General features: G+C 47.1%; 2 protein-coding genes across 2 annotated transcripts; both read right to left on the bottom strand.

The window, feature by feature from the left end:
• Positions 1-926: 926 nt before the first annotated feature.
• On the bottom strand, positions 927-9,515 carry LOC133909268 (protein NRT1/ PTR FAMILY 5.16-like). The gene is made up of 6 exons (XM_062351628.1): positions 9,215-9,515; positions 8,886-9,103; positions 8,022-8,494; positions 7,674-7,942; positions 1,811-2,091; positions 927-1,281 (listed from the first exon to the last, which is right to left on the bottom strand). Exons 1-6 carry the CDS (start codon positions 9,306-9,308, stop codon positions 1,057-1,059), a joined length of 1,560 nt encoding a protein of 519 aa, XP_062207612.1. The 5' UTR covers positions 9,309-9,515; the 3' UTR covers positions 927-1,056.
• Positions 9,516-17,001: 7,486 nt separating this feature from the next.
• On the bottom strand, positions 17,002-24,312 carry LOC133908243 (uncharacterized). Its single transcript, XM_062350246.1, has 8 exons — positions 23,739-24,312; positions 23,407-23,624; positions 22,636-23,120; positions 21,751-22,537; positions 18,773-18,950; positions 18,438-18,655; positions 17,898-18,337; positions 17,002-17,815 (listed from the first exon to the last, which is right to left on the bottom strand). Exons 1-8 carry the CDS (start codon positions 23,872-23,874, stop codon positions 17,017-17,019), a joined length of 3,261 nt encoding a protein of 1,086 aa, XP_062206230.1. The 5' UTR covers positions 23,875-24,312; the 3' UTR covers positions 17,002-17,016.
• Between the last annotated feature and the right edge of the window lie 1,481 nt (positions 24,313-25,793).

Below are 25,793 nucleotides of genomic sequence, written 5' to 3'. Positions count from 1 at the left end.
TCAGGTTCAGATCCAACAATATACTATATATCACCGGGTTGCCAGTAAACTTGTACATCTAGTGCTTCATAGCCATTCTTTTTCTTCATGTTGCCATCACATAACGTAGAATATGCTATCATCTAGATATTATAAAAATATCAACTTAAAAAGTTACTTGTACAATGAAAAATAAAAAAGACAAATTTCAGCTGAGTACTACGAATTTCAGCATCCTTAAAATGTATTTTTTATTTCTCGTTGTACAAGTAACTTTGAGCTAAAAAAATGTGAGAGCTAGATGGTAGCATCTTCTACACCATATTTTTTCAGACTTTTCCATAATTATTTACATAGTAATTTGAATTTTGAGAGTAACGAAATAATGTATTTTTATGTTTTTTAACATGTCGCATGTTAGAAGGACGATTATGTTTATTTTTTAATCTTATCAACCGTTGGAATGACTTTCAACGGATGACAGACGCCTATAGTTACTATTTTTTCAAACAACCGCTTAAAATTGCTAACTTTGAAAAATAAAATATAAAAATTCGTCCATTTGGAACAGAGTGTGGTGAAGAAGGCCCAATTTTACCTCGCAACGAGAGACCCACCATGTTAAGTACGGAGCAGGCCGCTCCCTCAAAAAAGAAGAAACAATATGGGCCAGGCCGAAACAGAGAGAGCTTTTGGTTTCAGCTTGGTTCTCTCCATTTCTCTGTCCATCCTCATGCCCTTTGTAGCAATAGGAATCTTCTCTTGAAAAAATTACGGTAGATCCTTAACTAAAGAGTAGATTTGCTTATGCTATTCTTTCTCGTGAAGGTTATCATCCCAAAATGACGTGCTACACTGTTTTTTTTTTTTTGAAGAAAAGCGAGCTACACTGTTGTGCAGTGAAAATGACCGTCACGGTGTCACTTGTAGATACCAAGGGCCGGGCATTGCAGAAATGAAATCACACCCATTTACCTTCCCTTTTTATGCTCTTACATTTAATTTACCTTCCCTTTTTATGCTCTTACATTTAATTTACACCTTCCACCCAAGGAAATCATTTGCACTTTCAAGGTTTCAAGGATCACAGCTCGTTTTGTTCCTGTAGACAAATCGCTTTGCGAAATGCAAGAACGCGGTCACCTCCAAAGCGACGAGCCCCACCAGAAGCCAGTAGAAGTAGTCGAGGCGCGCTCGGTTCAGGTTATCGGAGAACCAGCTCTGCCCGCTGCTCCTCGTCGCCCAGTCGATCACCGACACGAGCATACCGCTGGCGTAGCTGCCCGCGCCCATGGCGCTAAGGCAGGGCCGTACCGCAGTATTAAGGGGCCTGTGCAAAATTGAAATTACACTCTCAAAAAAGAAGATATCTTTTCTCGAATACAGTTATATGTGCACCGTTAAAAATAGAATTAATATTATATGTGATCAATATTTATAAATAAAAGAGAAATATTTGAGAAATTCATAAAATATAATAATATCTAATCTAGGAGAGTTGTGGTATGTGAAGAGCCTATTTATATTCTATATACTATACCATAATATCTAATTTAAATGGGTGATAAAAATTCAGTTACACTTAAAGGCTAAAACATACTTAGTACTAGTAGTATAGTTCTATCTAATCTTCGTATAAAAATTCATGAGACGTAACTGTTCGCAGTGAGATAAATGACTAAATTAATAGCCTGCTGACCTAATTAATAATCTAAAATTATAGAAATTAACTTTAATAAAATAAAATTGATGGCTACATGAGGCCCTTGCAGGGTGGGGGCCCTGTGCGGTCGCCCACCCTGCACATGCTAATCAACGGCCCTGCGCTAAGGGACAGCGCGAGCCCGACGCTGCGGAGCGCATCGGGCACCTGGTCGTAGAAGAACTCCTCGAGGCCGATATCGCCCAACACCCCCGCCAGGCCAATCAGAACGTGCTGAGGCACCACCCACCACAGGCTCATTGGCACCGCCACGTCCGGCCGGTCTATCAGGCCCGCGTCCGAGGCCACGCGGAGCCGCCTGGCTTCCACGAGCGCCGCGACGACCATGGCGACGCAGGACATTGCCATGCCAGCTCCGATGCGCTGGAGCGTCGTCACGCCCGCGTGGTTGTCACCGACCCGGGCCTGAAGAGGATTCCTGAAGGCAGCACTGAAGAAGAAGGCGGCTGCACCGAGGACATCAGAGGAAAGGAGGCGGGGAGGAAGCCAGGAAAGGTCAAGCGCGCCAAGTTTCCAAACAAGCGGATCAGTGGGCCGGAGTGGGTAAATGGAAAGTAGACAGCCTGTGTAGTTGTGGAGTTTCGGCCCGTATGTTGCCGTGCGTGCTTAGCTGTCGGAACGTGTGGTTAAAGGGGATTGTTATCCAGAACTTGGGGGACAAGAAGAGAAACTCGGATGAACTAGTGGAACTAGTGAAGAACAGGTCCGGCGAGTTGCCGTGATGCTGTGCGAATCCATTCCTCTTTCGTGAGATTTAGCGAGTTCGTAACATTTGGTATTCAGAGCAACGATCCTGGCGAATCATCACCACGGGACACGCCTCCAGACCAAGATGAAGACCGACGAGCTGACAGAGCTGGTGGCCATGCTGAGGGAGCAGCATGCGCAGAATCAGCACTCACTCTCAGAGATCAGGACATCGATGGAGGAGTTGAAGACCACCAAGGGAGAATTCGAGCTCTGGAAGCCACAGGTGGAGAATGGGCTGTTGGATCTTCAGTCTGGGCTAGCAGATCTGAAGGCTCAAGTTGAGCAAATCGCACTGAAGCCTGGGTCCTATGTCAATCAACCTGGAGAAGGAGTTCAACCTCAAGCTCAAGGAGCGGAGGTCGAATTCTCTCTGAGGACGCCGGCCACCGCGCACCTGGGGGCAACCTCGACAGAGGCGACGTTCGGGCCTTCAGGCCACCGTTCAGCTCTACATCACCGGGGGACTGGTTCGGGAGTGGTCACCACTCTCCTACCGCCTCCGGTCACAGGTGCGCCTCACCCTAATGCTTACGCATCTATTCCCTTTAAGATTGGAGATGCGAGCGTTAGAAGTGCGCCTAGTATTAGCTCTGGTGTGGTGGCTGTTTTACCCCAATTGGAGTTTCCCCAATTTGATGGCTCAAACCCTAAGATGTGGATTAAGAAGTGCGAAACCTTTTTTGATCTATATGATGTCTTGCCTAATTCTTGGGTGAAGTTAGCCACGATGCATTTTGTTGGGTCAGCAGCGTTTTGGCTGCAGTCTATTGAAACTAGAGGCATGTATTTCAATTGGAATGACCTTTGTGTAGCAGTGTGTCAAAGGTTTGAGAGAGATCAAGGCAACCAGTTAATTAGACAATTCTTTCATATTAGTCAAACTAGCACAGTCTTGGATTTTATAGAGAGATTTGATGATTTAATTCACCAGTTGTTAGCTCATGATCCCTCTATGAATAGAGCTGTCATAACCAATCGTTTTATTGATGGTTTGAGGAGTGACATTAGAGCTGTTGTCCTTCTGCATAGACCCATAGACCTGGATGCTGCTAGTTCCTTGGCCATTTTGCAGGAAGAGGTTTCACTTGAGGCTCCTAGAAGGGATGTCAAGAGGTCTGAAGGAGTACCTTATTTGAAAAACTCACTGAGAAGCCAACTGACAGCACCAACCTCTTCTCTGAAAATTCAGAATGAACAGTATGGGGGTGAAAACAGGAGAATTCCATCTGGAGCCAGTGTGAGAGGAAGTAGTGAAGAAAAATTGGCATCTCTCAAGTCTTATAGAAGAGCAAAGGGGTTATGTTTTAAGTGTGGGGGAAAATGGGGCACTAATCATAAGTGTGCAGCAACTGTATCACTGAATGTGGTGGAAGAGCTGTGGAGGATATTGCCTGAAGGGTTTGAAAACACAGATGCAGGAATAGAAGGAATCAAGTCTGATTCAGAAGAGGATCTCATGGCCATTTCACAGCAAGCCTTGACTGGTACTGAAGGGAGCAGGACAATGAGGTTACTAGGGAAGTGGGTAAGTGGAGAAATCATCATGCTGGTGGATTCAGGCAGTACCCATAGTTTTGTCAGTGAGCAATTGGCTATATCTATACCCAATTGGCAGAAATTGCAAAGGCCTATGAGAGTTAGAGTGGCTAGTGGGGGAATTCTTCTTTGTACTCATGAGCTGACCAGTCAGAATTGGACAGTACAAGGTTACTCTTTCTGCAGCAATTTCAAGATAATACCTCTCACGGGGTATGATGTAATCTTGGGAATAGATTGGCTAGAAGAGCACAGCCCCATGCAAATCCACTGGGTTGAAAAATGGATGGCCTTCATCTATCAGCAGAAAGGGATAAAATTGCAAGGACTTGATGCTCAAGCACAGTTGGGGTCTCCAATATCAGAATCTCAGCTGAAGGCTATGGAGAAGATTGATAGCATTATGTGTGCTGCAGCTCCAACCAACCAGCCCGAAGATGGACTGGACAATGGTACCTCCTGCTATCGCTAAATTGCTGCACGAATTCAAATCATTATTCGAAGAACCTACTGGTCTCCCTCCAAAACTGTTAAGTGATCACAGAATACCTCTTATGGCGGGAGCACAACCCTTTAGGATTAGGCCTTATAGGTATAACCCAGCTCAGAAGGATGAGATTGAGAAACAGATTTCTGAGTTGCTGAAAAATGATATGATTCAATGCAGCTCTAGTCCTTTTGCTTCACCCGTGCTATTGGTGAAGAAGAAATCAGGAGAGTGGAGGTTATGTGTGGATTTTCGGCGGTTGAATGCTATGACCATAAAAAATAAATACCCCTTGCCTGTTATTGATGAATTGATGGATGAACTACAAGGAGCAGCTTGGTTTTCTTCCTTGGATCTAAGGGCAGGGTTCCATCAAATCCGAGTTGCTGAAGGAGAAGAATTCAAGACAGCCTTTCAGACTCACCAGGGTCATTATGAATACAAGGTTATGCCCTATGGGCTCATAGGAGCTCCTGCCACATTTCAAGGTGTGATGAACATGGTGTTGGCTCCTTTGCTTAGGAAATGTGTTGTTGTGTTCATAGATGATATATTGGTTTATAGTAAAAGCCTTGATGATCATGTGAAGCAGTTACAACAAGTGTTTGAGCTGCTGACCAAGAATCAGATGAAAGTGAGGTTATCCAAGTGTTCTTTTGCTCAAAACAAGTTAGCTTACCTAGGGCATGTGATCAGTGCTAAAGGAGTAGCCACTGATCCAAAGAAGATCCAAATTATTAAGGATTGGCCTAAACCTAAAAATGTGAAGGAGGTAAGGAGTTTCCTAGGAATGTCAGGATACTATAGGAAGTTTGTGAAGAACTTTGGTATGATTAGCAAGCCACTCACTAATCTGTTGAAGAAGGGAGAAGTTTTTGTTTGGACAGCAGCCACTGAAACAGCTTTTCAGACCCTAAAGGAAGCTTTAATCTCTGCTCCAGTGTTGGCCATGCCAAATTTTCAGAAACCCTTTGTTATAGAGACTGATGCCTCTGAGAAGGGAGTGGGAGCAGTATTGCAACAAGAAGGACACCCCATAGCCTATGTCAGCAAGGCTCTAGGCCCAAAAACCCAAGGATTGTCAGCTTATGAGAAGGAATATCTGGCAATCATTATGGCAGTAGATCACTGGAAATCCTATCTGCAACAGGATGAATTTCTGATAAAGACTGACCAAAGAAGTCTCACACACCTAGAAGAACAAAGACTTGTTACACCATGGCAGCACAAGGCCCTGACCAAACTGTTGGGGCTTCAATATAAAATCATTTACAAGAAGGGAGTGGATAACAAAGTGGCTGATGCCTTATCACGAGTACCTTGTGCTGAAACTGCTGATCTGTCATCTATTTCAGTGGCTCAGCCTATTTGGCTGGAGGACATAATACTGGGATATCAACAGCAAGAAGACACCAAAGAATTGTTGGCTGGATTAATACTCAAGGACACCATAGGGCTATTTACTCTCACCAATGGTGTTATCAGATACAAGAACAGAATCTGGGTGGGTGTCAATACTACTGTCCAGCAAAGAATTCTACAGGCTTTACACACCAGTGCCATAGGAGGGCATTCAGGTTTTGAAGTTACATATAAACGAGTCAAAAATCTATTTGCTTGGCCTAAGATGAAGCAAGCAGTCAAGGACTTTGTGTCACATTGTGCAGTCTGTCAACAAGCCAAAACTGAGAAAATAGCCTATCCAGGTCTTCTAGCACCTCTCCCCATTCCAGATGGAGCATGGCAGGTTATTACAATGGATTTTATAGAAGGTTTGCCAACCTCTTCCAGATTTAATTGTATACTTGTTGTGGTAGATAAGTTTTCAAGATATGCACATTTTATGCCTTTGTCACATCCTTTCACTGCTTTCCAAGTAGCCCTTGTGTTCATGGACAATGTTTTTAAACTTCATGGTTTGCCTAGTGCTATAGTGTCAGATAGAGACCGAATTTTCACTAGCTCCCTTTGGCAAGAACTATTTAGACTAGCTGGCACGGATTTGAGGATGAGTACTTCCTATCATCCTCAAACAGATGGGCAAAGTGAAAGAGTTGATCAGTGCTTGAAGACATACCTCAGATGTTTTGTGCATGCTTGTCCTAACAAGTGGAGTAAATGGTTGCCTTTAGCTGAATTTTGGTATAACACTAGTCATCATTCTGTTCTGGGTAAATCTCCATTTGAGGTTTTGTATGGTCATCAACCTCGGCAATTGGGAATAGACAAGGTTGAGGCTTGTCGAATTACTGATCTGCAAGAATGGTTAAAGGACAGAGAAATGATGACTAAGCTTCTTCAGCAGCATTTGGTGAGAGCCCAGCTCAGGATGAAGCAGATGGCTGATAAGAAACGTTCTGAGCGGCAATTTGCAGTTGGAGACTTTGTCTTTCTGAAACTACAGCCCTATGTCCAAACTTCGGTGGCCACTCGAGCAAATCACAAGTTATCATTCAGATATTTCGGCCCCTTTCAGATTGTTCAGCGGATCGGGCCAGTGGCTTACAAATTGGACTTACCACCATCCGTGGGGATTCATCCCGTATTTCATGTTTCTCAGTTGAAGCAAGCTACACTAACATCTGATCCTGTCACTGTTACCTTGCCCCCTCAGCCCTCTGCGTTTCAGGTACCAGAAGTCATACTGGATCGGCGACTACATCGACGCTCTTCTGGTACAGTGCAGCAAGTCCTGGTGCAATGGACTGATTGGCCTCCGTCCCTGGCCACCTGGGAAGATGAGCAAGCTCTGCGGCAACGATTTCCGAAGGCAACGGCTTGGGGACAAGCCTCGTTTCAAGGAGACGGGGTTGTCACCGACCCGGGCCTGAAGAGGATTCCTGAAGGCAGCACTGAAGAAGAAGGCGGCTGCACCGAGGACATCAGAGGAAAGGAGGCGGGGAGGAAGCCAGGAAAGGTCAAGCGCGCCAAGTTTCCAAACAAGCGGATCAGTGGGCCGGAGTGGGTAAATGGAAAGTAGACAGCCTGTGTAGTTGTGGAGTTTCGGCCCGTATGTTGCCGTGCGTGCTTAGCTGTCGGAACGTGTGGTTAAAGGGGATTGTTATCCAGAACTTGGGGGACAAGAAGAGAAACTCGGATGAACTAGTGGAACTAGTGAAGAACAGGTCCGGCGAGTTGCCGTGATGCTGTGCGAATCCATTCCTCTTTCGTGAGATTTAGCGAGTTCGTAACAGTGGTGCCCGGCGATCCGCCTTGCGAGGGGCACGAAGGCGCGGTCGTAGACCGGGAGCATGGTGATAAAGGTGAAGCTGACTAAACACTGGAGCGCCGCGGGAGGCACGACGAGGCCCGTTGCCGCGCCGAGGCGCCGGTCCAGTGTGCTGGCCTGCTTGGTAAACAGAGTGTAGACCTGCGAAGTGACGGCTGCGTAGACCATGCCACACAGCCATATTGGGAGCAGCTTAACGACGAGTCCCTTACCTTCCTCAGGTTTTCGATCTAGAAGCCTGCGCAAATCAAGGAAGACGCCGTGCATTATGACGTAGAAGTCGGCACATGAGAACACAGAAGTTAGCGCGTACTCACCATTCCGTGCCACTGTCGTCCTTGCGATGGAAGACCCTCGCGGCCCATGCGCTCACGGTCTCAACGAACGGGCTGCCGTCAACGGGTTGCTCGGCACGATACGTCCGCGCGCCAAGCAAGAAGACGGCAAGGCACAGCACCATCGTGGCCCAGCACACGCCGAACCCAACAGTCCAGCCGACGTTGTCATCGACGTAGCTCACCGCCGTTGTGGAGGCGGCGTAGCCCCACGAGATGGAGAAGTGGAACCAGTTGAAATAGGAGCTCCGGGACGCGCGCGCGCCGGGGTCGCCGTCGCTTGGCGAGAATTGGTCTGCGCCGAGGGTTTCGATGCACGGCCTGTGGAAGCCTTGCGCCAGCGCCAGCAGGTAGAGAGCGACGTAAAAGAAGGCGAGCCGGGCAGAAGACGGCGAGCTCGCGGCGAGAGGTTGCGATGCTTCCAGCGCGGATGAGACCGTCAGCATTCCCAAGCTCTGTCATCGTTGCAGTTTGGAAACAGAGTTTCAGACACAGTTGCAAAAGTGCAGCTTACGAGCAGTGCATTAACAGTTCAACGATAACTAGAACTCTTGAAGATGAACTATAACATGTATTGTTGACTATGTGAAATTTGAATTTTTGAACTTGGTGTACCTCCGATTCCTGCTATACGCAATCAAAATCACCGCAAGATTATTTTTTCAGAAGAATTGCAAAATTCCGTCGTATTAGTACTACTCCACACAATCAATTTTGCCAATTCAGTACCAATGGCGCCAGAACATGAGTCGTCCAAGACCCAAACCTCTCGCCATATGATGTTCGCGGACATGGAAAGCGATTATTCGAGCAAAAATAGAGGCGAACCAGTCCAGAAGTACTAACCAGCAGATAGAGCACGCCGGCGGCCAGGACCGCGCGGAACCGCCCGAGCCACGAATCGGCGGCGAGCGCGCCGATAAGCGGCAGCACCTGCACGGTCCCGGCCCACACGTTCACGCCGGCGGCCGCGGCCGCCGTGGACATGCCGAGTGGGCCGGTCAGGTACATTATCAAATTGCCCTGCACGCCGTAGAACCCGATGCGCTCCAAGAACCCGACCACTGCAAGGCAGTGGTAGTAACAGCCACAGTCAAGCAACGTGAAGGCCGAGGTAGTAGACTGGTAGTTAGCTTCGAGTGAGGTGATAGTTGATTCAAGATCTGCGGGATTACCGACGATGTAGAACGCGGCGCGCCAGCCGCCGTGGCCGTCGGGTTTGGAGGCGACGGACGGCCCGGGTCGGATCATGAGCTCGCCGGACTCCATTGCTGCGCCTCCGAATGTGGAGCCGTCTGCCCCTGATCAGAGGCTGGCTCCAACAGTCCAGTTGACTCGTGAAAAATGGTCAGGGACAGACCTAAGATATTTATTAACACACCCCTCGTGGTGCGGCGTGGTTGATCTGTCGATATCGGAATAAATACTCCGATGATCATGGAGACTTCCTTCCAAACATAATGTGTCGATGCACCTAGCACAAAAGCAGAAAGTGGAAGTCGATGGAAGCGTCTCCACCTCAGCCGCTGTTGGGTGTTAATATAGCCCGGCAAACCGCAGCTAAAGATTACAGCATATCAGGTTCGGTCATGAGTTCAAATCCAAGTACATTGGATACTTTCTATATCTCTAGAGATTGATTTGATTTCAAATAGATAGATACACAAGCTTATCCCTTAATCATAATTCATTTAAGTTAAGATTGTGTTTAAATTCTTTCGGGCTTTAGGCTGATAGAGACTTAGTGAAACTATCTGATACTTGATCACCTATTGGAACAAATTGAATATCTAACCATTGTTGAGCAACTCACTCTCTAACAACATGATAACCCTACCTTGATATGTTTTGTTCTTATATGATTCATATGGTTCGTAAAAAGATAATTAGCATTAATATTGTCATACCATAATCGAGCGTCCCAAGAAGATTTAATACCTAATTCATCAAGTAATGTTTGAACCCATATAATTTCTACCGTTGTATTAGTCAATGTTTTATATTTAACTTATGTACTTGATCTAGACACGGTTAACTATTTTCATGTATTCCATAGTATAAGATTTGTTCCAAAAAAGACAACAAAACCTTCAGTAGATCTCTTATCATACGAACATCTAACTCAATTTACATCAGAGAAAGCACCGACAAGCATAGAAGGAGACTAGTTAATTCTCAATCTTACACTTAATGTATATCTTAGGTACCTTATAATTCTTTTAACTGTTGTTCAGTACTGAGTAATGGAGAAATATAGGTACTAACACACTTTATTAACTAGAAAAGCAATATCTAGGAGAGTTAGAGTCAGATATTGTAAAGCCCCATCAATGCCCCATCAATGCTTCTATATTGTGTTATGTCCTCAGGTCCTAATACTTTTCCTACATGAGCTGGCAATTTCTCCGTGATAGAATGTGGTGTAGCAAATGACTTGTAATTCATCATCGCTATATGTTTCAATAAATCCATAGTGTATTTACTTGTGTTAATAGAATACTTCCATGTACTTTATTTACTTTGATTCCCATAAAATAATGAATATCATCTAGATATTTGAGAGCACACTCTGCTTGAAAATCTCGAAGCAGTGCTACTGTTGCTTCTTGTGAAGAGTTTGTAATAATTATATCATCAATATAAATTAATAAAAATATAGTGACATTGTCTTTGTTATAGAAGAAGGATGAACGAAAATCAGATCTTCCAGTTTTGTACTCAATCGTGAATATCATGCTCAAGGTGTATGTTTGAACCCATATAAACCTTTATTCAACTTACATACGTGATGTGGCATGGACTTTTCTTTATGATTTGATGGTTGACTTATAAAAACAAACTCCTCTAGAACACCATAAGAAACGTCTTTTGCATATGTAGCTGAGAAATGTACTAATCGTTAGATACTGCAATAGACAATAACATCATGATAGTAGCAACCTTGGCTACAAGACTAAAATTATTTTCATAGTCAATACTGTACCATCGTTTTAACCCCTTTGCAACAAGTATAACATTGTAACAATTTACAGTACTATCTATTTTCCGTTTTATTTTATATACCTATTTACAATCAATAATATTTTTGTTTTCCTAGTGGAACTAAATGCCAAATTTGATTCTTAATAAGAGTTATATACTCTTGATCCATTGCATCTTCCAAGAATTATTACTTAAAGCTTCTTTCAAATTCTGAGGTTCTCAGTTATAGTTAAGCACCCATACGTCATAGCTCCATCAGTATAACCTTTAGATTTGCGAATGCTCCATCAGTATAACTTGGTTTTGAGACGTACTGGTAACTGATCGGTGTCGGGCGGCGGCACAGTATCGAACGGTATAGAAGATCCAGCTGGGACGGCATTAACTGAACGGTATAGAAGATCCAGCTGGGACGGCATCAACTCCGAGCGCCACATCGGCAGCGAGCCAGGGACAGCGTTAAGACCCTGGCTTCCGCCCAAATTTCGGTCGTAAAGAAATTTTTATTTTTTTCAGCGTTTCAACAACTTTTATTTATAATTTTTGTTACGGAAGGATTCTCATATCATTACTTTTAAGATGTAATTCTTTCCTTTTCTTTTACGATTCCCCTCGAAGAAAAATTATTGAAGATGAAAGAAAATAAAGAGAATGGGAACAGAAAAGGTAATCAGGAAGAGAATAAAATAAAGAAAATATGGTTAAAGATGATCTAACTATGAAAACCTCTATCTCGCACTCTCCCCCTCGCGCAAAGGACGGAGGACACACGGAGCCAGTTCGGGACACCCACGCGTCACCAGCGGGTGGTAGGAGTGAAAATAGATAGGAGGTATTTAAATTATTTAATATTCATACTGGTTAAAATATAAATATAGATATTCTTATTTATATCCGTTTCTAAAACAGATATTAAAATAGATGTATTTAAATTCATTTTCGAGAATCCAATTTAAATATAGACATTTGAATTGCTTTAAATTAGGATATGGAAATGGATATGCCCGTATTCGCTAACATAGAACCAATTTTTATTAATATTTTAGAAATTTTAGTGGTGAACAAAATTTATATATTCCGGTCCAATCAAATTGGAATAAATTTCAATCAAATTTGAACAAAAATTAAAATTTCTGACATGAATTTCAAATGAAATTTCTAAAATTCGGTAATTCAAGTAATTTCAAATGTAAACGATTTTTTTACACACCAAAATAAAAATTCTTATCATTAAATGTGTAGGATATTTACTTATAACTCGATCGAGTAGATATTCGAATGCGGATTTAGATCCAAACTATCTTATTCGCATTTGCATTCGAGGATATTCGAATTTGTATTTGCATTCGTATTAAAATATGAATAGCAATGTGGAAAGTGGACTGTTAGATCCATATCCGATTTGTTTCCATCCCTACGGGCGATGCAGTCGAAGCAAGGCCACATGTAGGCTTGAAAACGGGGTGAATATTTTTCGCTCCGTATCCGATAAATGAATATGGATGATCTTATTCGGATACAGATATATATTTATGAATTGGATACGGATATGGATATTTCTTATCCGGATAAGGATATGGAAACACTTTTAGGACCGGATACGGATAAAGATTAAAAAAACAGATATCTAGTCAGATTCAAAATGAATAATATCCGTTTTCAGTTTTTCAGACTCGGAACTTAGAGATAATAAGATTCAAATAACTATATTTTTCATACTATAAGTTTGATTTACGATCTAACTATTCCATTAGTATCTTTGTAATTAAATCTACAAAACAAGACCCCACTTATATATTTTTTGGTAGGATTCTCACATGTTATACTCTCAATTGCCTCAAATTTTGGTATGGTTGCAATCCAAATTTATACATAATTTAAGGGTATTTATCATTTGATAGATATCTAGATTCGTATTTATATTCGGTTCATATTTGCGTCATATTTATTTTCATACTATCTGTATTCGTTTTCATATCCAAAAATTCTATATTTATTTTTATTTTCAATTAAAAATAAAAATAAAAATGTGGAATAACTATTATGCACCTGTATTCGATTCGTTTTCAACTACCACATGGGCAGGCACGGAGTCGCTTGTCCAGAGCAGAGGCGATGGCGCCAGGCGCTGTCTCCGAAGGACATCCACCTGCAGCCTATCCGTCAGACGTGTCAGCAGCTGGCACGCTGGGCGGATAAATCAATGGTGTGTACCTGCATCTGCTCAATTTTTGCTGCAGTTTCTTCAGGATTAGTGTTAAGATCAGTATGAATATTAACCACAGGACTACCTATTGACTCACCTCTGGATTTTGGAAAAGAATGGCTCAAATAATCTTAAGGGAGAAGGAGAATCTCAGAACGAAGAAGCGCACCAGCATTGGAGTGCAGTCTAGAGAATGGAAAAACCGTTTCATCAAAAACATCACCTCTAGAAATATGGATGCAATCAGCCGTAACATCAGGACACTTTAACCCTTTATGCATATTGCTATATTCAAGAAAGATATATTATTTGATTGAAATTGGAGTTTGCAATGTATACAGATTAGGTCAACAAGCACATCCAAACATTCAGAGACAAGAATAGTATGTTTTTTTATGGAACAACCGCTGTAAGGGAGTAACAAACTGGATGACCTTGCTAGATGTAGGATTAATGTGATATGTGGCGGCAAGAAAAGCTTCATCTTAGAATTTCAGAGGTATAGATGCATGAGCAGAAAAGAGAGACCCACTTCTTCTACTATGTGTCGATGTTTACGTTAACAAAGCCATTTCGTTGATGAGAATGGAGACATAAATAAGATGAGTTATGGTAATCTTTTGAAAAAATAACTTTTCATATTCTCTTTCCTAATCAATTTGCATGGCAGTAAGTTCTCATGAGTTATGCCAATCAGTTTGCATGAAAATCTTTCTACAAGGTTATGGAAATCACGAAAATTTTAGAATACTTCAAATTTATTTTTAAGCAAATAAATCCAAATAATTTTGTTGTAGTTATGAATGAAGTTAACATAGTATTTCTTTCTTTCAAACGAATCAGGAGCATGACCCTATACATCTGAGAAAACAAGCTCTAAAGGAACACTCGACACACTAGAAGATTTTAGATAGGAAAACTGATGACTCTTAGCCTGCCGATAGTGATCACAAACAGACTCTTTATTGATCTTACTAGAATATGGGAGATTATTTTCACTAATGACATGTTGAACAATGGGAAACAAAGGATGTCCTAAACGACTATGCCATCTTGCCAATGAGGGTTTGACAACACCTAATACTTACTTCCTTGATTTGTTTGCGGTTGGGTTCGAAGAAATGATGTAGAGACCACCTTTACACTTGCTTTGAAGAAGAATTTTCTTCATTGTCTGATACTTGATTAAAAAAATTAGAGTGAAACTCTAAGAAGACTCGATTATCAGTGGTAAGATAATGAACAGAAACAAGATTCTTTGTAACTTTAGATACATGAAGAACATTATTTAGATGAAGATTACCATTATAGGTGTGAACAATAGTATGGTCAATATGATTAGTATTCATACCTGCACCACTTGTCGTTTTGATTTAATCTTTGCTCGTGTACTTGTTGTCAAGTTCACTGGTGATGTGATATGTGACGCCTAAGTCTTGTGTACCAATTTATGCTAACATCATAGGAATTTGCAACCACACCTGTACTTCTTTCTTCTCAAACAAAATATTGGTCAAAACGATGCCAACATTTGGCACACATATGTTCCGTCGAGGAGGCCCTCCAGTTGAGCGCCACGCACAGATGGGAGGACTCGCACCTTCCACATAGGGTGGTTACTCTTTGTGAGCTTCTCTGTAACCGGGTGGCCAAGCTGCGATGGCATGACCAGGCCGGAGAGGGAAGAAGATGCACCTTCGCTTGTCGCCATAGATGCATTCTGTAGAGGAGAGGCTCTGTCACCGTGAAAGAGTTGATGGAAGCATCTCAACCTCCACAAAAGCCATGTTGCGTGTCAATATAGGCTGGCAAACTACGGCTAAACATTACAGCATATCAGGTTCAGTCATGAGTTCAAATCCGAGTACATTAGATACTTTCTATATCTCTAGACTAGATTGATTTGATTCTATCTATAGCCACGTACCGTGCCTGTTTCAAATAGATACACAAGCTTATCTCTAACAGAAAGGGGCTAGTGCCCCTTAACATTTTCCTCTTGCCAGCTATCCATTGTCAAGATGGTGTCGCTCAGATACCACAAAAGGTTCGTTGACTTTCTTTTTTTAATTTTAACAAACAACATTTGCATGTTTCATTTAAATTTGTGTTGGGAAATGATAAATTAGAATTAAGGAATTAAGGAAATTTTTATTTGCCACTGCAAAGTTGTCTAATCTTAGATCCGCCATGTGTCTCATGCCCAACTTTGAGACGTTTATACAGCTTCATTCACCAATGCACTGTGGAGTCAATACATCAATGTGAAACAAAATTATAGCAGCCAATCCGGTTGCAAATCCCTTTTGCGAGAATGACGTATGCATCCCCACCTGAATTTTCATTGATAGAGTACGACGAGCCACATATTACAAAGTTTCAAGGATCATATGTTACCTTTGTTCCTGTAGACGTATCAGTTTGTGAAATGCAAGAACATGACCACCTCCATAGCTGCGAGCCCTGCCAGGAGTCAGTACAAGTAGTCGAGAAGCACTCGGTTGAGGTTGTCGGAGAACCAGCTCCGCCCAATCGATCACGGACACGAGCATGCTGCTAGCGCATTGCCCCACGCCAAAGATGATTAGGGACAGTGCGAGCCCGACGCAAGAACTCCTCTAGCTCGACATTACCCAGCACCCCCCGCGAGGCCGATAAGAACGTATTGCGGTACCATCCACCACATGCTCATTGGCACAACCACGTCTGGCTGGTCGATCAAGCCCTCGTCCCTAGCGATACGGAGCCGCCTGCCTTCCACGAGGGTCGCGACGACCATGGCAATGCAAAACATGGCAAAGCTGGCCCCGACACGCTGGAGCATTCCTTGTCGTGCCTGGTCAGGCGCCTCGCGAGGGGCACAAAGATGAGGTTGTACATCGGAAGCATGACGTTGAAGATGACGTTGACAAAGCACTGGAGAGCGGCGGGCGGCACGACGAGGCTTGTGGCTGCGTCGAGGCGCCGGTCTAGCGTGCTGCTATGTTTGGTGAGCAGAGTGGGGACTTGTGAAAGGTTAGCCGCGAAGACTAAGCTCGTCAGCCATATAGGGAGCAGCATAACGACGACTCCTTTGCTTTCCTCATCAGGTTGTGGAGCTAGAAGCCTGAACAAATCAAGGACGTCATTCATTATGATGAGTTGGCCAGTTCGGTGATAGCAGCTGGTTTAGCGGTTTGTCCGACGATGGTGATTGCAGTGATGGGAGCCAACTCTGATCCGACCTGGGTTCATCATGCGGCCATGGTTTTTCGTCCTGCTCGGTTGTGGCCAGCGGAATTCAGTTGTGGATGCTCACACTTGTGAGGTGCTTTAGTGGCATGATCTTTTCTTCTTTCCTAATGTAATTTGGATGAGGTAATTTGGATCTAGACTTTGTTTTAGCTAACATGGTTGGTCAACACTGGCGTATGCCATATTCCCTTCGCCGTCAAGGATGAAGAAGGATTTTAATTTTTTGGGCGTCGTTGAGATCCTATTAATTGGCAGAGGAAGATAATGGAGGCCGACTTTCCTGTCCCTAAGTGGATGGGGAAGTAGCATCAAGCTTGCGTCTAGGAATACATGGTGGTTCTAAGCCGGATGATGTTGGCTCTATCCTTTTTTCTCCGCAACTTTTTTTTTTAAGTCGATATCTTTCGATGTTGGCATGTAATAGTTACATGCATCCTAGATATCTTAAGTATAGATGCCAGTAGTTGTAGTTCTATTATTAAAAAAAACTTCCACGGTTATGACAAGATGAAAATCCTACATACAAAGCACCTCAAGTAATCAGTGGAGCTCAAATTACACGCAGATACCATCACCATCGCCACCCTTTCTCTTGTAAACATAGACCCGCGAGAAGAACACGAAGGCCACTAGCTCCACCGCGCAGAGCCCGGTGAGAAGCCAGTAGAAGTAGTCGAGGTGCGCGCGGTTGAGGTTGTTCGAGAACCAGCTCGTCCCGCTCTTCGCCGTCGCCTTGTCAATGACGGAGATGAGGAGGCTGCTGAGGAGGTGCCCGACCCCGAAGATGCTCAGGAACAGGGCCAGCCCGAGGCTGCGCGCCGCGTCGGGGACCTGGTCGTAGAAGAACTCCTGCAGCCCGATCATGGTGAACACGTCGGCGACGCCGATGAGAACGTACTGCGGAACCATCCACCAGAGGCTCATCGGGAGCTGCACCTTAGGGGTGTTCACCAGGCCGGCGTCCCTCGCGACGTGGAGCCGTTTCATCTCCACGAGGGCGGACAGCGCCACGGCAACGAGGGAGAGCGCCAGGCCGACCCCCACCCTCTGCAGCATGGTGATGCCAGACGGCCTCCCCGAGAAGCGCCGCGCGAGGGGCACGAAGAGCCGGTCGTACACCGGGATGAAGGCGACGATGCTGACGCTGATGAACGTCTGCAGCGCCGCTGGTGGCACCTTGAACCTGGCTCCGATCCGCCGGTCCAGCGTCGCGGCCTGCTTCGTGAAGAACGTCGATGTCTGGGAGAAGATGATCGCGTAGATTATGCACGACGCCCATATCGGGAGAAGGCGGAGCACGCTCTTAACCTCCTCAACTGCGGCGCCGTTGCTGTCCCCTTTGCTGCCCGCAGGACTGCACTAACTGCCATGTCACACAAGATGCATAGCGGCAAGATTCAATCGAAACAGAGCTATCGTTAATCTCGGCTACATACCTGGTGCGATGATTTGGTCTCCAGCTCTTGATCAACGCCAAGAACGCCCTCCCGACGCGGTAGAAGGGGCTAGCCTCCCTGGTGGTGTAGTACCGGTAGGACCAGCTCCCAAGCAAAAACACGGCTAGCGATACGGCGATGACGATGCAGGGGATGCCGAAGCCGAGGCCCCAGCCGACGTTGTCCTGCACGTAGCTTGAGACCATGGTTGTGACGGCGGTGCCGGCGCACATTCCAAAGTACCACCAGTTGAAGAAGGAGCTCCGCGCAGCGCTCTCCTTGGGGTCCTTCTCGTCGAACTGGTCCGCCGCGAACGCCTGCGCGCACGGCTTGTGCACGCCCTCGCCCAGGGCCACCAGGTACAGCGCCACATAGAAGATGGCCACGTGGCCCGCACGGAAGACCGGTAACGCCGACGACAGCGACAGCGCGCCCATGCTCTGCAACGAAAACAGATAGCGGTTCAAGAACATGCCTCTCCCAAGCTCTTTGATTCTCTGAGCGAACTGTCGAAGGCGCGCGCAAGGTTGTGAGACTGACCACGACGAAAATGAGGGAGGCGAGGATGATGGCCCGGTACCGCCCGAGCCAGGCGTCGACGACGCATGCGAGCGGCAGCGGCAGCATCTGGGAAACGCCCTTCCACGCGTCGATGGACGCGGCCGCGCGCGCCATCGGCTGACCCAGCGGCCCCGTCAGGTACGTGATCAGGTTCGCGGCCACGCCCTTGTATGCGAACCGCTCCGCGATCTCCATCGCTGCATGCAAGCGACAGCACAAACAAATCTTCGTTGTCATGACGACGGCACATGACATACGCGTGCGCCGAGTCGATCACGCACCGTAGCGATGCAAAACAAGAAATCGGAACGTACCCATGACGAAAACCGACGATTTCCAGCCGCCTGTGGCGGCACGGGAGGCGGGCTGGCCGCGGAAGTCGCCGGCGCCGGCGACGGTGTCCACCATGGTTGGCTGTATTAGCACGGAGGATAGGAGCTCACTCAAATGAGACATGGCATCGTCGCAGCTCAAGGCTTTATGTAGGCGCCGCGGAATCGAGAATTAGAGACGCCTAATCGCGCCTTTCTTTACCAAATCGCTCTTTCTCTAAACGCTCATGCGTGTTAAATTGTCACGTAAACGTTGCCACACGCGCCTTCCTTCTCGCTAACGCGGGCACGCTCGTGCGCGCGCGTGAGCCCACGGCGCCGCGCGTACGAACGGCACGAGCACGGGGACTCTCTCCCCCGTGGCCGCACGCACGAGCATGGGCACGCACGGGTCCCTAGTGTGCAGTTATGGCCGCTCGACCTTGGCCGTTCGATCTTGGATGGTCGGCTCGGAGATCTTCCTAGCTTTTATAGAGATGCACCACATGCATCTTTCTTCCCTTGATTGCTAAACGGGTTGCTTCCCAGGACTTTCAGAAAAGCAACGGACAGGAAACGTTGGCAAGCAGATCACGAAATCGGCTGTACTGGAAACGTTAGGCTTCAGTACGCATCGTCCGATATGAACACCTTGCGAGCTCTGATGGAAAGTGAGTTCCAGACGGTACTGTTAATAGAATATCCTCTCCATATATATGATCCATTGTATAGATAGAATATCTTGTATACATAGTAATAACCATTCTATATAAGGAGGTGTGCAGCACAAGCCAGAACCAAAATTCATCTCTCTCGGTTGCTTTCACAGGTACACCTTATGCGTTATTGTCCTGGACCGATCCTGATGAGTTCTTTTCAAGATGTCTACAACTGCAAGTGTGCCAATGCACCAGCTGTAGTACTACACCAATATAGAACGATTCGCAAACTTTTTATGATCTTTATCTACTGCAACTCGTCGCGGAAGTGGCTGGTTAACAGCCTTGCTGAATGAGTGCTCAATGCTACGAAGTGGAGCGAAGAATCAAGCCTCTTTTATGGCTCATCGGTAGTATTCAACAGGCTAGTTCAATACCAGCCGATCGATGTCACTCACAGCTAGTCAGCTATGCCTTGCGTACGCCCCTACGGGCTAGGGCTTTAGGTGTCATCGACATTCTAGGACAAAAGTGATGCCTCTGCATTTCCTGATTATATTACCACATGACAAAAAGCATTTCATCTTTGATCTGCATAGAACTCTCGTAGCATAGGGGACTAAGCGTTCCAATCGGCTTCAGGTTTCACACTTTCACCGATCAACGGATATGATTTGGACGACTGAAGCATCTGCATCCCGCCGGTTTGCATCAACAGCCAGTTTTGCCTGCACCTAACACCCAACGGCAAGGCGATGACACCAACAAGTCTGCAAGACTCTGCAACACAAAGAATTGCCGATTACCGAGTTTTTATTCGCGCCTCATAAACTCCAGGCCACTGAAATCGTAAAAGATTTCAGTCGACGCTCATCTCCGGCCTTTCCGTCGTTAGGGAGGAGGGGTTTTGGGGGTTGGTTGGGGAGATGTTCCATGGTTGCCGGGTTTAGAGGAGATTCTTAGGACGCAGGCATGCCAGTGGAGAAGTTGGACACAAAGGCGGAGCGTACGAGGCGGAGGGAACGCCACATGCCATGGGAGACGGAGGATCGCCGATGGAGCAGGTTGGGGCATGGCATCACAGATCATTGGGTTAGTGTGGCAGGGGCTGCAGGAGTGAATTCGGTGGTAAGGACACCATCGCAGACCGGCGTTGTAGGGGCGAACGTTGGAGGGAGGGAGAATGGCGGAGAGGAAGACAAACAGCCGCACGTGAGAGAGATGGCTGAAGGTGAAAGACAACACATCAACCGTCGAATCCAGGGGCCGTCGAAGGAAAAGGACGCCGATTTCTTCTTTTTTTTAGCACCTCTTGTTTTCTTCTTTTGTTTAACGACTACCGAATTTGTCTTTTTAAGGATGCAATTAAGGATGCGTGACGCACTCAAATCACTATCATGCTAGGTGTGTCCTATACACACGCTCATGAAGAGATCAAATGCCTTAGGTCTCGGGTGCACGGAAAACACGCAGTACACGCATGCGTGTATATTCAATACCCACTTAAAATCAAATTCTAAAGATAAATCTATCTAAGAATAAATCCTAAATAGTAAAGTGAGCATCTACCCCGAGCGAAGTCAGAACACAGGCGAGCTCGAACTCACACCCGGCGTTTTGCGAAACAAGCTAGGCTCGTTCTTCTCACTACCAAGTTTGTCAGTTGGCAAACAAACATAGGACCTACCAGACTAGTACCACAGTGGATGGAGGAGTAACGGGGTAGTACTTCCGGGCCTTACTCAAAGTTGACCTCGTTACTAGGCCAAAGCCCAAAACAGTCCTTGCCAGTCCGATGTTTAGAGAAGAAGCCCACAATTTTCTCAAGGTTGGCAAAGATCATGGGCTCTCTCGCCAATAGCTCATGGGCTCGTTCTCAACAGTTAGCACTACAGCTTATAGTCCATACCTTTTGAATGAGGGTATGTTTGCGTCTAAGTTTGCCAGGTTTTAGCTGAGCATGTTTTGCTATAAAAAGTGTTACTAATAATTATTTAGTCATAAAATGGAGTGTATGATACGTGGAAAAGAGGCTAACAAAATGTAATTTGTCACAGTTGTGACAACCAACTAAATAGTTGATTAAAAATATATAACATAATTAATTTTAAACCTGATAAATTTAGACACGAAACAAATATAACGGAATCCGGTGTATCTTAAAAGTACAACTATTTTGAGATCAACTCGATACGATTTTTTTTATAAAAAAAGAGACCCGAGCAACTAGTGCTTTTTTCATCGAGAAGGACTAAAAGCGGAAACTAAAATTCTATACACCTCAATCCTATATATCACAAGAACGGGCATGTACTACACCTACATTACAGCACCATTGCCGTGAGCCACCCTCTTCTTATACACATAAACGCGCGAAACGATCACGAAGGCGACCAGCTCCACGGCGCATAGGCCGGCGAGCAGCCAGTAGAAGTAGTCGAGGTGTGCGCGGTTGAGGTTGTTGGAGAACCAGCTCGCCCCGCTCTTCTTGGTCACGCGGTCGATGGCGGAGATGATGAAGCTGCTGAAGAAGTGGCCCACACCGAAGATGCTGAGGAAGAAGGCGAGCCCCAGGCTGCGCAGCGCGTCGGGGACCTGGTCGTAGAAGAACTCCTGCAGCCCGATCATGGCGAACACGTCTGACAGCCCGAACAGCACGTACTGCGGCACCATCCACCACAGGCTCATCGGCAGCGGCACCTTGGGCTGGTCCACGAGGCCGGCATCCCTCGCCACGCCGAGCCGCCGCATCTCCATGAGCGCGGCCACGACCATGGCAACCAACGCGAGGACGAGCCCCGTGCCAATCCTCTGCAGCATGGTGATCCCCGAGGACAGGCAAGTGAACCGCCGCGCCAGGGGCACGAACGCGCGGTCGTAGACCGGGATGAAGATCATGATGGTGACGCTGATGAACGTCTGCAGCGCCGCCGGCGGCACGCGGAGCGTCGAGCCGATCCTCCGGTCCAGCGTCGCGGCCTGCTTCGTGAAGAACGTCGACGATTGCGAGAAGATCACGGCGTAGATGATGCACGTCGCCCAGATGGGGAACAGGCGCATCAAGCCTTTCGCTTCTTCCCGGTGCCCGGCGTCGTCGCTCGCAAGAGTACTGCCAATGATAAAAAAAAAATTAACCGTAAGCTTGGCTAAACAGATCAGAATAATTCCTGAAAAAGGCAAAGAGCAACAATCAGATTGGCACATCACCTGTCACATTGGCTCGATTTCGAGCCTTTAATGACCGCGACGAACGCTCTGGCGAGGCGAGCAAAGGGGCTCGATTCGGCCGACGTGTAGTAGCGGTAACTCCTGGTTCCAAGCAAGAACATGATGAGCGCGAAGACCATGACGAGGCAGGGGATGCCGAAGCCGAGGCCCCAGCCGACGTTGTCCTGGATGTAGCTTGACACCATGGTGGTCACGGCAGTGCCGGAGCACATGCCGAAGTACCACCAGTTGAAGAAGGAGCTCCTGGAGACGGACTCCTTGGGGTCGTGCTGGTCGAACTGGTCCGCGCCGAACGCCTGCGCGCAGGGCTTGTGCCCGGCCTCGGCGAGCGCCACCAGGTACAGGGAGACGTAGAAGACGGCCACCTGCATGGGGGACGGCGAGCATGCGAGCGATTTGGAGGTGTAGCCGCAGCCATCGTGGTGGAACGGCGGAAGCGCGGAGACGGTCAGCATGCCCATGCTCTGAGGTGACAACAACAGCCGCCGAGAGTAAGTCGCTGGTTGTAATCGTTTCACGAGCAGAATGAGCAGAGCGATCACAACGTCGACTCGCGAATAACTCAGCACCACAAGAAAAGATGCAATTTTGCATGAGACACGCGCGGAATCCACAAACCGAGCCGAGGTGGACGCACTTTTATGCTGAAGTGCGCGCGCTGCTCGCCCCAATCGGTGGGAGACGTCAAAAAGAAAGTGGGGGCGGGACAGAGGAGCGAAAGGGGAGTGGAGAAGGAGGAGCGGAACTGACCACGACGAAGAGGAGGGAGGCGAGCAAGATGGTGCGGTACCTCCCGAGCCAGGCATCCGCCACGCACGCCACCAGCAGCGGCAGCATGGTCGCCACCCCGCTCCACGCGTTGATGGCTGCCGCCGCTCCTGCCGTCGACTCCCCCAGCGGCCCCGTCAGGTAGCTGATCAGGTTCGCCGACACCCCGTGGTACGCGAACCTCTCCGCTATCTCCACACCTTCATCGAATTCAACACAGATCCCTCTCGATTAGTCAACACCTGATCGGTATAGCTATTTGGATTCATGCATAAGTGATCTGTGCGAGTGTCCGGCTACGAGGGAGGCTGTACCGAGCACGAACATCGCGGCCGACCAACGGCCGGTGCCGGAGCGGGACGCCAGGCGCCCACGGAAGTCCACCGCGCCGGCGACGGCGCCATCGGAGCGGGGCAGGAGAAGGGTGTCGGTGACGGCGTGGGTGTCCATCGCTCAACAGTTCTCTCGCGTCGCCGCTGCCTGTGTGGTGAACTGGAGTGGAACGAGACGATAGGCCGAGGCCATCATCATATACCGCTACTGCTGGGGAAGGGGATCAGACCGCCTCGCATGGCGCCAGACGACTTTCTGACGACGAGGTACGACAGAAACGGCGGTTCTATTCGCGTCTCCAATAAGAAATCGCTTGCTTTTTTTTTCCTCGGCAATTTGCTTATCGTGACGACTCATGACAGATGACGAGTTGCCGGAACAGACGAGCGACCCAGCGTATGATCCATGCGGCGGCGATGTGCGTGCAAGAGTGGGAGGACAACACGCCACTGACTTAATGTTCTTGGTCTGAGAACGTACAGGAATCTGACCTGACCTGGAGTTTGTTGCGAGCCCGTTTGGCCGGACGCGCCGGGCGGAATCTCGTGGGGTTCCCGGGCCGATCCTGGATTTCCTGTGAACGATGTCAGCGATTTGGGCTCCTTGGCAGGACTAGCGAGTATTCTAGTGATACTACTGATTCTGAAAGGGATGTGTCCAGGCTCCAGCAGTCTGCGTAGGCCCCAAAATAGGTATTCACTTCAATTTACAAGAAGTGAATACTTTTTTTTGGCCTTTTACTTTCTGACTGATAGCATATGTCGCTGTTAATTTTTTGCGAAATTGAGGGTACTGTAGGTGGCTGTTCCCTGGTGTTAGGTTCGGAAAAGAATATACCGTTCGTGGTAAGCCACTGGTATTTTACTATTTTGTATTTGTGTCTAGGTTCCAAGCTCTATTTTTTTTTTAAAAAAAAGTCACCATATGGAGATTATATAAGAATAAGAGAAAGACATCATGTGCCAAACAGTGATTGATTACAAGCCCATAGGGCCGGGCGCAAGGTCAAACGGTGAAGATTAAGAATTAAGAGCTACTGTATGATTTAGGGTGACATTGTTAAGTTAAGTTGCGTTCTCGCGACTCTCCCGATGCTCCGTCAAAGCACGCGCTCCTGCCATCCCCTACACCATTGCTTCTTCTTGCATTCGCTTGAGCAAAATAGACTCCGTCATTTTTTTTTGTCATTTCTTCCCTTTGAAATACTCACCGATTTATTTCTTTCCACCACTCCAAATTCCAAAGTGACGCTTCTTGGATCCCCTATTAGGAAAACAATGGCAGGAGTGAGTTATGATCCGGAGCTACAAATATCCGGCGAACTCCCGCATGCACAGCAAATCCCAAGCGCGTGCCGGCAGCGCGGTCGCGCACGTCCACACGCGCGCGGCGGCAGCGCTCGCGTGGTCGGCGCGCGCCTCACCTGCCACAAACGGGATGGGCGTCCTCCCGGCACGGGGTCTCTCACGCCACCTCGGACACGTCCTGTGCTTACCTAGCAGCTCACTGCGCAAAAACGTAAGTACGGTGGCAGCTGGCGACCTTCTTATCTGCTCAGCTTGTTCTTTTTATGCAAAGGCTATCGATCTCAGCAGCCATTCTTTGTAGCTTTGGACTCACCGCGACCGGCGTTGGGAAAATCGCGTAACATCTCATTGGTACAGTATCTTGTAAGCACTAAGCAGGACGAGCAGCAAAGCAATCAAAGTTGCACGGCGACATGACAGGAGGTGATGTTGATACTCGGCAAGATTGAAAGCAAGTAACCGCCGTGTATAAGTAGAATATTGCCACCCTTTCCTTGGACATACGTCATGCATGACGAGTCGTTAGCTAGCGGGTGGTTGCAGGGAGAGGAAGTCGGGCGGGCAAATCTCTGCGCACGTACGGGGCCTATCCTCCGGTCCGACGTCGCGTCGCCGCTCGAACGCTCGGCCGAGCAGGAGGACGACGGCACGAGGGGACTGTGCTGTGCAACGGCCGTACTTTCACTGCGAGTACTACTGCGACTTCGGTCGTGCGCTCGCCCCCCCCCC

Source organism: Phragmites australis, chromosome 2 (assembly GCF_958298935.1).
Source record: "Phragmites australis chromosome 2, lpPhrAust1.1, whole genome shotgun sequence".
NCBI lineage: Eukaryota > Viridiplantae > Streptophyta > Magnoliopsida > Poales > Poaceae > Phragmites > Phragmites australis.
This window is presented reverse-complemented; position numbering and strand designations above follow the sequence as displayed.

Excerpts from the sequence above, each read along its gene's own strand:
- LOC133909268 (XM_062351628.1), bottom strand. The coding sequence starts at position 9,308 with ATGGAGTCCGGCGAGCTCATGATCCGACCCGGGCCGTCCGTCGCCTCC. Across the intron at positions 9,104-9,214 it reads CGCCGCGTTCTACATCGTCG|TGGTCGGGTTCTTGGAGCGC; the intron begins GTAATCCCGCAG and ends ACTGCCTTGCAG. Across the intron at positions 8,495-8,885 it reads CCGGCGTGCTCTATCTGCTG|AGCTTGGGAATGCTGACGGT; the intron begins GTTAGTACTTCT and ends CAACGATGACAG.
- LOC133908243 (XM_062350246.1), bottom strand. The coding sequence starts at position 23,874 with ATGGACACCCACGCCGTCACCGACACCCTTCTCCTGCCCCGCTCCGAT. Across the intron at positions 22,538-22,635 it reads AAATCGAGCCAATGTGACAG|TACTCTTGCGAGCGACGACG; the intron begins GTGATGTGCCAA and ends TATCATTGGCAG. Across the intron at positions 18,656-18,772 it reads ATCGTCGGTTTTCGTCATGG|CGATGGAGATCGCGGAGCGG; the intron begins GTACGTTCCGAT and ends GCTTGCATGCAG.